Source organism: Lemur catta, chromosome 15, assembly GCF_020740605.2.
Source record: "Lemur catta isolate mLemCat1 chromosome 15, mLemCat1.pri, whole genome shotgun sequence".
Lineage (NCBI taxonomy): Eukaryota > Metazoa > Chordata > Mammalia > Primates > Lemuridae > Lemur > Lemur catta.
In genome coordinates, this window is record NC_059142.1 from 54726470 (window position 1) to 54739244 (window position 12775).

Genomic DNA, 12775 nt, shown 5'->3' on the forward strand with positions numbered 1-12775 from the left:
ACTCGGGGTGGGCAGGGAGGAGGGTGCCTCGGTCTTGGGACCAGCTGGAGACATCGAGAGGACGATTCGACTTCTTTGCTGCGTCCACTACGTGTCTACACCAGCCCTCCCTGCTCCGTCCCTCCTCACCCGCCGTGGCCGTGGCCGACGGAGCGGTGGTCCCTCAGTTTTCGAACGCCCAGAGGGTGGAACTAGAAGTGGGGGGTGGGGATGGAGGCAGAATGTGCACCCCGGGGGTGCGTGGCCTCCCTTCAGTAAAGGGGGCCGTTGCCTCCAGTGTAGGGGGGTTGTGTTTCTGCTTTTGTTTTCTGAAAGGCGAGTGGGAAGAGGGTGTGTTGGGTGTCAGCGGCCGTCCCGGCTGCCCCGTGTCCGAACCCCCCCAGCACTGGGGGAGCCTCTGTGCCGCCCCCGCTCTGAGGCCAGCACAGTCCAGACGCTTGTTCTCTCCGGCCTGGCAAGGAGGGGCAGGCACGTGGCCTGGGCTCAGCCAGTCAGAGGCTTCCACCGGGGACTCTGCCTGGAGCATGTCACAAAGAGCAGGGACAGTTTGGAATTCCTGCTGGCAGTGGGGCGGCGTCCGGCACCCAGGACCCAGCTGCGGCCTCCAAGCCGGGTCCTCCGACCTTCCCTCCACTCCTGCAGCCCAGGTACCTCTGCAGCACGGCCCTCTCCTGCCTGCCCCGGCCCCCGCGGGGCGGCTTTTATTGTGGTCCAGCGGCCTGTTGCTGGGTGTTTAGATGGTTTCCAGTTTTTCTTTCCTACAAACAGGCTGAGATGAGAACGCTTGTCCCTCCTCCCCGTGCACGAGGATTTCCGGAGGAAGGGTTCTCGCTCTGCCCTTCCTGCTCCCCGGCCGCGCCTCCCAGCATCCATAAGCTGCTGCCCCTCAGGCTCCATGCCCAGCCCGGGGTCGGTCAGAGACCCCACCCGCCCAAAGGCGGTCCAGCCCTGTGCTGGCACCTCACTTCCCGTGGGACACAACCCCTCGACCCCACTTTGGAACTGCTCCAGGCAAGGACGTCTGCTTGCTGTCACCCGCCCGCTAGCCCCGAGCTTAGTGAGGACAGGGCACCGTCTGCCTCATTCTCTGTCCCCAGAGCCCGGCACACCCACTGTCAAATACAGTGTGGACTCAACAACACTCTGTGCGCAAACAAACAAACGTGGGAACTGCAAGGGGATTTTAATGACCTCAGGCCGGTGACAGTGGAGGCTGGTGGCTGAAAGGGGCCGGGGGAGCCCACGGTGGCCTGGCGCGGGCCTGGCTGCTTCCCAACCTGGACCCCAGTGGGCAGGGGGAGAACTAGGACTAATGGAGAACGACAGCTGAAACCTTCCAGTAATTTCTTTAAGCTCAGGGAGATTGGGGAAGCAGGGGGACATCTGGTGGCCGGTTGTCGAAGGTGGATGCAGAGAGGAAGGAGGCAGGGGAGGGGCAGCCCGTGGCGCGGCCTGGGGTGTGCCTGGCCCAGTCCCTACCACGGCGTGTTGTCCGCGCCCGTGGAGTTGGTCAGGTAGAAGGGGCGGATGACCACCCGGAAGCTGCTGAAGGACCCCGTTGGGCAGGGGAAGAGGGAGGTGCTCCTGGAACTGTTGGTGGCCAGGGCACTGGGGATCATGGCCTTGGGGCCCTGGAAATCAGTGACGTCTGCCACGAAGCGCCCTTCACAAAGCACCAGGGCTTTGTTTTCGTAGCCAATGGTGGGGTCTGAGTAGCCAGACTTGGAGAGGCCCAGGGCGGGGAGCTCGTCCGAGGAGCAGGAGAACCCGTAGTTCCAGCAGCTCTGCACCGTGGGGAGGTAGGCCAGGGACCAGGACACGCTCTTGTCCTGGAAGAGGAAGCTGGGGTGGGGAGGGGTCTGGAAGGACTGGTAGGGGGAATACCTGTAGCTGGAGGAGGCGCGGGTGTAAACCGCGCCGTAAGAATAATCGAACGGAAGCCCCCGTGTGGGCTGGTAGGCCAGCTGGGACCGCCACGAGTTCCAGGAGTTGGCCGTGACGGAGGCGCTCCAGGTGGGCGAGGTGTAAATCCGGGGCTTGTACGCGTCCTCGGAGAGGTTCAGGCCTCTGTACTGGGCCAGCAGCCGGAAGGGCACGGTGTGGAACTCCAGGGCCTGCAGGGTCTTCCCCTGGAACAGGGCCTCGTGAGCCCGGTACAGGGACAGGTTGAACTGCAGCTCAAAGAGGTCCTCGGGCCGCATCATCGGGAAGCGGACCATCTCCAGCAGGCCCTCCACCTCCTCGCGGGAGGTGCGCTGCTCCTGGCTCCAGGCGTCCAGGGCCTTCAGCAGGGCCAGCTCGCTGGGCACAGCCAGCTCGCTCTTGGGGAGGAGCACCTGGAGCAGGGCTGTGGGGACGCTGGGCCAGGCCTCAGCCTGCGTCAGGGCCTCGAAGTTCCAGGCCAGGAACTGCACGCAGAGCTCCTCCAGCAGGGGGTCCTTGGTGGCCAGTGCGTAGGCGTAGAGGTCCAGGGGCGTCCGGAAAGAGGGGTCCTGGGGCAGGAGGCTGGCGAAGAGGCTGGCACAGTATTCCTGCAGCTGCGTGGCCCCGTAGGCGGACGCCAGCTTGTGGAAGCACTTGACCGACGACAGGGAGATGTCGATCCTCCGGGAGTAGAAGTACCTGGGAGGGAGAGGGAGCGTGAGTGTGCCCGCAAGTGCGTGAGGGAGCCTGCGTGATGTGGTGTGCACATGCGTGTGCGTGAGTGAGTGCAGGTGTGCATGTGTGTGTCTTGCCGTGACCGGTGCCCTCACCCCTTACTCGGTGGGTTGTGCTTTCGAAGAGGGGAGGAGGATGGAGCCCCCCGGGGCACGGCACAGAGCTGCACCCACGCCCCCACGCCGTGGACGAGGACGGTCACCTGAGGAAGTCTCTGACCACGGGCGTGCACTCGGCGTCCACGCTCATGCTGACTTTGCTGCCCGGCTCCTGCCACAGGGCCTGGGCCTCGGGGTTGGAGGTCAGGATCAGGGTGTGGGCACAGAGGTCCAGCACCTCCTCCTCCTCCACCTGCACCTGGAGGGACAGGTCACAGCCGCTCTGGCTGTCGAAGATCTGGCCGAGCGCGGCAGAGAGCTCCCAGGAGAGGTCGAGAGTGTGGCTGCCTCTGGTTTCTGGAAGGGGCAGAGGGACATGGGCCGCGTCAGGCCGGGGCTCTGTCGCTCGCTCACCCTGGCTCTGGACACTCCTGTCACCCTCTGGGTCAGCGTCCTCATCTTAAATCGCAGGCTCAGTGCCTGCCTCAGCCGCTCAAATGGCTCCCGGGAAGGTGAGGGACGGGCCAGACCCCGAGGCCCCCTGCCCACCCCTGGGGACCAAGAGCGGCTGGGGCCCTGGCCAGCCTCTCCGTCTGCTCTTCTCCCACACATTCAGGCGGCACCTGGGTGGGGGGGTTTAGGGTGTTGACCTCCAGGGCCCCAACCTTTCGACCACCAACCAACTAACCGCCACAGATGTCACCTTCTACAGCCCAAACCACCTGCCTGGTTAGATGGCCTGAAAAGTTAGGGTCCCAGGGCAAACCCATTTTAGAACTTTGGGGATCCCTGAGCAGCCTCCGGTGGTGCACGAGGCCTGAGAAGTCATGGGAGGCTTCCTGGCACGGGGGGCAGGGGGACGCACCCTCCTCCCCCCCTCAAAGCCTAACCTGAAACTAACCCCCCTTGGTTCCTCCTCAGCCCCAGAAGGTCTGCAACCCCTGACTCCCCTCGGCCCGACTCTCGGGGCTCCCAGCTCTGGGCTCCGGCCTTTGCTCCTCTTGCCACGGGCTGCCCTGCCAGAGGCTGCCTTTGCCCTGCGCCACGGCTCTGCCCAGCGCAAGTCCTGCCCTCCAGCCGGCTCCCTCCCGTGTGGGCTCGGGCTTCCTCCCCCCGTGCCCCAGGCCCCCCAGCTCAGCACAGAGGGGGGTGGGCCGGGAGTGCCCAGGCCTGCGTGCCAGCCCAGAGGAGCCACGGCTGGTGGTGAGGGCAGGAAGGAAGGACGGCTGTAAACTCAGACTCGGGGACTCAAACCCGCATCAGCCTGGGTGATCTCAGCACGTGGGCGGGCGAGGGGAGAGGCCTTCCCGCCGCAGGAAGCACTCGAAGCCCGTGCACCTGCTGTCTAGGCGGCGGTGCTGTGTGGGGTCGCAGAGCCAGAGCTAACAGAAACTAGGCAGCCCTGGATGCCACGTCAGGCTGATCTGGGCCGGGCTCACCGCCCGACTGCGGCTCCACAGAGCGCCTCTGACACAGCTCCAGCAAAGGCTGGGTGGGGAGCTTGGGACCCTGAGCCAGGGGCTCTCAGACTTCCACGCCCCTCCACGCAGAGTGGGCGGGGTGGCACCATGAACCCGGGCTTGCACAGGTGTGTGCTTCCTTCCCGTGGGGGGCGTGCTGGGGTGACGGGGGTTCCACAGGACCCAGGGAATGTCGGGGCTCAGGATGGAGGCATGGGCCCCGCTCACCGTTGGTGCAGACCACGCCGGCGTCCCTCTCGTGCCTGCAGTTGCTCTTCAGCCAGCCCAGGGACCTGCAGTCGGCCAGTGAGGGTTCGGTCCCCGTGCACTGGACCTCATCCAACATGACCGGGCCCGTTCCTGTGGGCACAGCAGAGGTCAGAGGCCGGGGCTGCGCGGGGAAGGCCCTGCCACCAGGGCCACTCCTCTTAGAGACATGGAAAGAACAGTCACAGCCACTGCACAGGAACGGGGACGTCAGAGCAGGGAAAGCCGCCAGCCACCCTGCGGGTCCCCTCCTGCGTGCGTCCGTCCGTGTACAGGCCTCTCGCCAAGTCTGACCGCGGGGCACGTTCGAGCTTGGGTTTGGATCTATCACAGCAACGTCACATCGTAAACTCAGCCTCGTTCTCACAAGGTCTAATGGCTGCGTCCGAGACCACAGTTTATGCAACTATCCCCGTTGCCGAATATTTGGATTATTTCTTTTTTTCAGAATCACAGCCCCTGCGTCAGTGGAAATCGTCCTGCAGATTTTTCTTTTGAGGGGAAAGTGTTTCAGGAAGATAAATTCCCGAGTGGCGTTTCTGGGCCGGAGGGAACAAGAACGCAGCGAAGCCCCAGCGAGCGCCCACCGTCCCCCGTCCCAGCAAAGCTTCGCCCGTGTCCCTGAGCACGCTGCTCATGCTACGTCAGTAGGAGTCCAGTTTGCGTGTCTCTGATGCCTGTCTTGCCGTCTGCCCTGCCGAGAGCCGCTTAGGGGTGGTGACGCAGGCCCTACCTTGCCCAAAGGCGGCTCTGCCCAGAGCCTCGGTGGCGTTCTCGAACCCCAGGGCCCGGCACACGACGCTGGCATCGGTCAGGTCCCACAAGTTGTCACACACGGTGCCCCACTGGCCTCTGTAGAAGATCTCCACGCGGCCCTGGTTGGCGGCGCCCCCGTCGGCCAGCCGCATGTCACCGTCGTTCACGCCTGCGGGCGGAGGTGGGCCAGGACGGGTTGGGCCACAGCGGCACTGCCCACACTGCCAGGGCCCTACGCCGTGCTGGTGGCAGTAAAGCTCTCCCCCGCTAGGGGTGACCCGCTGAGCCTGTTTTCCAGCTCTTCGATGTCCCCCTACCCTTCCGTGTGGGGGCACTCACTGGGAGGCATGGAACGTACACGCGGCCCCCGCCCAGGGCTGAGCTCGCTTCTGCCTGGCTGCGAGGTCTGAGCCCTTCTGCACAGACGGAGAAGGGGCAGAAGGAGCCCCCGGTTCTCCGGCATCTGAGAATGGAGGGGCAGGAGGCCCATGCTCACGCCGCCTGTCTGCGGCTTGGGGGTGCTGGCTGCTGCCCCATGACCCCCAGAAACACAGGCAGAGTACTCCCAGCTAGAGAACAGCATTCCTGCTCCACATGAGTTCTGGAACGTGGCCCGTGACACCCCCGCCCCTGCTGGCGCTGGCAGGGTCGGGCAGGAGCCGGTGCCTGGGTTCCAGGGCCACCTGTGACAACGGGCGATGCTCGGCTGTGGGTACCCCCGGCTTCCGTGGGGTCATAGGACGAGCAAGGCTTCCATGGGGTCGCAGTGTGCAGAGCACAAGGAAAGATGCCTGGGACCCTGTGGAAGCTGCTGACCTCACGACACCTCCAGCTACTGGCTGGTTTGATCAGCCCCCTTGGTTCCCCCTGGCTGGAATGGAGAACTCCTTGGCATCCTCTCCACAACCTGCATCTCACCTGAGCCCAGGTGAGCCCTGGTCCCCCCTAGGACCTACGAGCCACCACCACGTGGGCTACCCAGGGCTTCAAGTGGGGGAGAAGACCCGCTAATCCTCGGCACCCAGGCGCCGGGCAGAACATCTCGATTGTCTGCCAGGAGAGCGTTGGCCCCAGACCATGGGAGCAGTGGTCAGACTTGCTTTTGGCATTTCCCAGTGGCTCGACTCACCTTGAGTCCCTGCGACCAGCAGCCACATCCAGAAGAGCCGAGGGAGGGCCATGGCCTTGCCTGGAAGCTCCGGTCCTGCAGCAGAAGGAAGCGGCAGAGTGAGACGCCGGCGTGGGGCAGCCCCAGGACCAGGTGGTCTGCCAGCGTCCTTCAGTCGGACTTGCGGACGGCCCTCCGGGTGGCAGGCGGGGGGGGGTCCCTCTCCTGCAGAGCCGACTATGTCACAGGTGAGTGTGATGACCCCGTGGACATGGAGGCCCTGGTGCCACGGGTGCCCCCGGCAGGGGCCCTCACCCGGTCTGCAGGGGGGTCCTCGCAGGGTAAGACTTGGCCACAGGAGGGGTGGCCGGCGTGTCTCCTGGAATAGGACCCCAGAGGCCAGTGAGCCGCTCTCAGAAAACCAGCCCCCGGGCGGGGCTGCACGGGGGGGCGGCTGGGGAGGGTCAGAGGCTGGGGCGAGCCGGGATAAGGACGGGGCCTTATCTTTAGGCGACAGATCCCTGGGAGTGCCCAGCGGTTGGTGGCAAAGAGAGTAGATGGGAAGGGACCCCCCAGGAGGCCACCGAGCCCAGGCCAGGAGCCACAGAGGGTGGGAGCTGTACGGGGCTCCAGAGTACGGAAGGGGGGGTAGGGGAGGGGTCAGGTCTCTGTGGCCCCGGGTGCGTGACTGAGACCCAAGGTCCTGCAACGGCGGTGGGGGTGCGGCGTGGACCTGAAGTGTCCCCAAGACATCAGGCTCAGAGGACCCAGGTCTCTGGCTTTTGCCGGGCACTCTTGCCTCTATGTAACTTTTTTTAAATATTTGTTTTAATTTAAGAGGCAGGGTCTTGCTCTGTCTCCCAGGCTAGAGTGCGGTGGCGTCATCGTAGCTCACTGCAGCCTCCAACTCCCAGGCTCAGGCGATCCTCCTGTCTCAGCCTCCCGAGTAGCTGGGACCACAGGCATGCACCGTCATGATGGGCTAATTTATTTTTTTCAGTAGATTCTATGTTGTCCAGGATGGTCTCCAACTCCTGGCCTCAAGCGACCCTCCTGTCCCGGCCTCCTAAAGTGCTGGGATCACAGGTGTGAGCCACCGCGCCCGGCCTCTCGGTAATCCTCCACACTCGCTTTTCATCTTCACCTGCAGTGACCGCTGCCTCCCCTGCTCCTGCCCCTGCTGCCTGAGTGGAGAGGGTCCTGGGCACCACTCCCTGCATCCAGCAAGTGGGGACTGGCAGCTGGTGGCGCAGCTGTGACCCCGGCTACAAGTCAGGACCTGGTGACCTAGAGATAGCGTGCTTGCCCCTTGCCGCTCAGAGGGGGTCCCCATGGATGGCAGCAATGGTGTCCCCCAGAGCGTTTTGGGAATGTGAGTAGTGCCCTCACGCCAGTCCCTCTGCATCGGAACCTGCATGGACGAGACCCCTCCCAGGACAGCTCACACACCAGCCGGAGGCTCCTTGTGACCCCCGAGAACTGCCTTGCTGACACCCACTTGCCAAGTGAACGAGCTGAAGCCCAGAGAGCCCACTTCTCGCAGCACCCATCTCAGTAGGTGGCTGAAGGGGCCAGGATGACCAACCGTCCCATGTGCCAGGGACTGTGCTGGCTTTAGCACTGCAAGTCCCACGTCCTGGGAAAACCCCCAGTCCCAGGCACACAGGGATGGCCGGCCACCTCTCTGCTGCAACCACCAGGTTGGCTCACCCTGGGACGAGAACTCAGGGCCTTGGGAAAGCGGCCAGCCAAGCAGCCAGTGCTCGCCGTGCAAGTGTTGCTGCCCTCTGGGAGGCGGCTGTTTGTTTTTGCCCCATTCCCTCATATGGGACGCTGGCACAAGGCTGCCTGCGTTGGCCTATATGGGACCCTTGCACAAATTAGAAAAAGGTGCTCTTCTTGCGGGTGGGCGCATGCCTAGGCCAGAAGGCACAGACCTGAGAGAGGCCCAGGGGCTAAATCCAACCCATGCGCCCCTTTGGCTGGTATCCTTGTGCAGTGAACAACCTGCTCAGCTGTACACAGAGGCCCTGTGGACCTGGGAGCAGCAGTGATGATTTCTGGGCTCTGGAGCACTGGGTCCCCAGCTCCAGGCCTAGGTAGAGAGGGGGTGCCCACCTGAGAGCAAGAGGCAGGGGCTTACCTGAGGGAGGCAGCTGTCGATGGGAGTCCTGCAGGCTCCTACCTTTCTGCTGCAGGGCCCTCTGTGGACCAGTCTCTCAACCCAGGAAACCCTCCCCGAGTCGGGTGTGACCAGACTGATCCCAGGAAATGCTTCAGAAAACTGAGTCTAGTTTCGATTTCTAGAAACCAGCTGACGCAGATTTCTCCCGGGGTTGGCTGCTGAAAATGCTCCCCGGGACCCCTCCTCCTCCTCTTCCTCCTCCTCCGCTCTGCCCGTGGGGACCAGGTTTGGCAGCGGCCCAAGGCGACAGGAAGATTGACAGACTGGCCGAAGTCCGGGGCTGGCATCTGGGGGCACGAGGGCAGGGGTAGGGACGGCAGGAGGAAGCAGAAGCTCTGCGCCCAGACAGTCTGCACCGGCGGTGTGACCGCGACTCTTACAGAGCCCTCAGTCCTGTCCACCCTACTCGGAGCCCTTGCCATGCTGACTGCAGCACTGTCCCCGACCGACGGCCGGGAGGGCCTGAGACGCAGCCATGCAGCGGCCAGCGCGCCAGCCACACCCCACTGTAGCGCCCGGCTCCAGAGCCTGTGCTGTCACCTCTGGACACCCTCTCCGCCCTCTCCTAACGTCGGGGTCGCTCTCCTGGCGTCTCTCCCACGGGGGGCGGGGGACACAAATGGCTCGGTCCGGCTCACACCCATTCCTTTTCCTCCCACAGAAAGGCAGCGCCTCAGGTTTCCCTTGGGGAGCACCCTTCTCTCACTCCCGGCCGTGCGGCTCCCAGAGGGCCCCCGGCCTGGCCGTCCAAGTCCTGCAGGCCCCGTGGCCACGAGGATGGCTGCAGGGAGGAGCGGGCTTCAGGCCGAGGGAGAGCGTGGGCCGCGGCTGCTGGCACCTGTGGGAGCAGAGAGGCTGGGCCCAGACCCTGAAATCTCTGTTTCCGGCGGGGCGGGCAGCTCCGGTTCGCTGGCAGCTTCGAGTCCGAGAGAGCAAGACCCCAGGTCAGACAGTCAGTGACCACGTCCCCCAATCCAATCCCCTCCAGAGAACCTGTGAGGACCCTGAGGCAGAAGCAGCTGGGAAAAAACGGGCATAGGAGTCGGGTGAGCGTGAAGATCCCTCTGAGACCAAGGACCGCGGTGCCACCCGGCACAGAAACATCATCACTTACCGTCTCCACGTATTTTTGCCCAAGCAAGTGGCCAGCAAAGGACTGGAATACAGAGGACAGGAACACACCTTTGAGGAGTGTCGTGGAAATGTTTAAAAACCCAGGATGCTGACCCTTTAGCCCCAGCGCCCAGCAAAGCCCTGCACGCCTGGCGCAGGAAATGTAAGATCCAGAGGCCTCATCGGGTCCAACGCACAGGTGTCTGCTGCCCTGGGGCCCGCAGGGCCTCGCCGGCCTCCCGGACGCCCACAAAGCAGCGGTGGAGGGGTGGGATGCCCGGATCTGCCCACAGGTGGAGGAGCTGTGACAGCTGATGCTGATTGAGCCAGGCCCCACGGCGCACCTGGCACGAGTGCATTTAACACTCGTCGTGTGGGAAACAGCTCGCTTATTACTCCCTTTCACAGAGGCTCGGGAGGGAAATAATCAGCCGAGGTATGCAGCTGGAAGGGGGAGAGCAGGGATTTGAACCCACACTTTTCTTTCTTTTCTTTTTCTTTTAAAAAATTGACTTTATTGAGATAGAATTTACCTACAGTAGAATGCATCGAGTGTATGGGTTTTGGCAAATGCAAACAGATGGTACCATGACCACCATCATGACACACAACACTTTTAGCACCCCCAAAAGTTCTCTTCTGCTCCTCTGCAGTCAGCTCCCAGCCGGCTGTCACCACGGCATTACCTGTGCTAGGACATCATCTAAGCGGGTCACGCGGGGTGTGACATTTTGTGTCTGGCTTCTTATACTTTGCCCAGTGCTTTTGGGAGTCAGTACGTTGTCCCAAAACGGGTGATTGGTCCTGTCTTTGCCGAGTAGGAGTCGGCAGTGCATGCCACATGTTTGTGCACGGACGGACACAGGGGTCATTCTGTGTTTTACTGTTAACGGTATGCATGAAGCTGTTAGGAACACTTGGAACAAAAGCTTTTATATCTTTTGTCTGAACACCTAGGAGCAGGATCACTGGGTCACATGAAAGATGTATGTTAATTTTTTAAGAAACTGCCCAACTGCTTTCCAAAGTTGCTGAGCCATTTCACATTCCTCCTGGCAACTTATGAGTGTCCCAGTGGCCTAAATCCTCACCAATGCTTGGCGTTGTCGGTCACTTAAACCTCATCCATTCTAGCAGGTGTGCAGTGGAATGCCGTCGTGGCAATAATGACCAGTGACGCAGGGGTTTCTGTGTGCTCACCTGTCACTCGTATAAGCTCTCTGGTGTCTGTTCAAGTCTGACGCGCATTTCTCAGCTGGGTTGTTTGTTGTACAGGTTCTTTATATGTTCTGTCCCTTCAGCAGTTATGATTGACAATTTTTTTTGAATGAAAAGCTTGCCTTTTCATTTTCTTAACAGTGTCTCCTGAAGAACAAAGGTTTAGAATTTGGATGAAGCTCAACTTGTCATTTTTCCCTGTCAGATCTATGAAGTCTTTGCTTAACCCAAATTCACAAAGGTTTTCTCCGACATCTTCTTCCAGGAGTTTTGTAGTTTTAGCTCCTACATTTGGGTCTTCAATCTTTTCTGAGTTAATTTTGTGCCTGGCGGGAGATAAGGGTTGCAGAATAGAGTTGTGCCAACGCCACTGTGGAAGGACAATCTTTTGGATTTCAGAGGACTCACCCTGGCACTTTTGTCAAGAGCTGACTGACCATATACACATGGTCTATTTCTGGACCCTCTTCTGTCTCATTGACCTACGTCTATTTCTCTCATGGCCACGGCACCTGCTTTGGTTCTTACAGCCTTATATTAAGTCTTGAAGTCAATATGAGTCCTTCAACTTTGCTTTTCTTTTTCAAAATGAAGTCTTCAGACCCATGAAGACAGTAAATCATTTCATTTATTCAGGTCTTTGATTTCTTTCATCAGTATTTTGCAGTTTGAGCATGTAGGTCTTGCAAATATTTTCTTAGATTTATATCTAGCTATTTCATGTTTTTGGTGCCATTATAAATGATATTGTTGAAATTTTTTTTTAATTTGTAATTGCGCATTGTGGGTATAATAGAAATAAAGTTAATTTTTGTGTGTGGACCTTGTATCCTGCCATTTTGCTAAACTCAACTATGAGTTCTAGCCGTTATTTTTTGAAGATTTCTTAGGCTTTTCTACCTAGTCAATCTCGTCCCTGGCAAATAAAGGCAGTTTTACTCTTTTCCAATCTGAACTTCTCTTTTTCTTGTCTGATTGCACCGATAGGGCGGTACAAAAGCGATGAGCGCCGTGCCTGTCTCCCAGGTTTGGCGAATGTCTGTGTTTACACGGGAGGAAGCTGCCAGAAGGCTGCTCTGGGACACTGCACTACAGCCGTCCCCCACCCGTTTCCATTTCCATCGTTTCAGTTACCTGCAGTCAACTGAGGTCCAAAATTACTAAGTGGAAAATTCCAGAAATAAACAATGCATACACTTTAACGTGCACGCTGTTTTGTGTCGCGTGATAGATGCCTGCCCCGTCCCACTCCGCCTCTGTCACGAGAGGGGCGAGCACAGCACAGTACGATATTTGGAGACACGCCCCACTCACATAACTTTTATTACTGTATATTGTTATAATTGTTCTATTTCTTATTGCTGATCTCTCTGCGCCCGGTTTATAAACTAAACGTTCCCACAGGTACATACCTATGGGGGATAACACAGAGACAGGGTACAGGGTTGGGGACCACCCACAGGTGCAGGCGTCCGCCCGGGTCATGGAGCGCATCGCCACAGCTGAGGGGCAGCTTCTGCACTTCTGCGTGGTTTACAATTATTTCAAAATAAAATATGCTGGGGAAAGAAGAGAAAGCAGACATTGTTGCCTTTTCCTCTAGGGGGAAAACATTCAGTCTCTGGCCATGAAGGATGATCTCAGCTGTGGGTTTCTCACCCGCCCCTCACGGGGTTAAGGAAGTCCCTTTTATTCCTAGTTCGCTGAGAGGCTTTTCATTTTTTTGTGCTTTGTGTTTTGGATGTTGGACTAGGTGAATGGGTGTCGGGTTCTCTCAAACCCCTTTTCTGTATCTTTTGAGATTATCATGGTTTTTTTCCCCTTTTAGTCTTAATATGATGAATGTCATTGGTTGATACCAGAATGTTCAACTAACCATGCATTCTTAGGTTAAACTACACTTTATCGTGTA

At 59.7% G+C, this 12775-nt stretch overlaps 1 protein-coding gene across 1 annotated transcript; it reads right to left on the reverse strand.

Annotated features, from left to right (window-relative positions):
* Positions 1–1167: 1167 nt before the first annotated feature.
* Positions 1168–8656, reverse strand: LOC123621213 (galectin 3 binding protein). Its single transcript, XM_045527047.1, has 6 exons — positions 8491–8656; positions 6369–6443; positions 5217–5408; positions 4445–4576; positions 2861–3113; positions 1168–2622 (listed from the first exon to the last, which is right to left on the reverse strand). Exons 2-6 carry the CDS (start codon positions 6418–6420, stop codon positions 1476–1478), a joined length of 1776 nt encoding a protein of 591 aa, XP_045383003.1. The 5' UTR covers positions 6421–6443; positions 8491–8656; the 3' UTR covers positions 1168–1475.
* Positions 8657–12775: the final 4119 nt, after the last annotated feature.

Coding starts and splice junctions, on each gene's coding strand:
- LOC123621213 (XM_045527047.1), bottom strand. CDS start 6,420: ATGGCCCTCCCTCGGCTCTTCTGGATGTGGCTGCTGGTCGCAGGGACT. Junction 3,114..4,444: donor CGGCGTGGTCTGCACCAACG/GTGAGCGGGGCC, acceptor TGCCCCTTCCAG/AAACCAGAGGCAGCCACACT. Junction 2,623..2,860: donor GTGGTCAGAGACTTCCTCAG/GTGACCGTCCTC, acceptor TCTCCCTCCCAG/GTACTTCTACTCCCGGAGGA.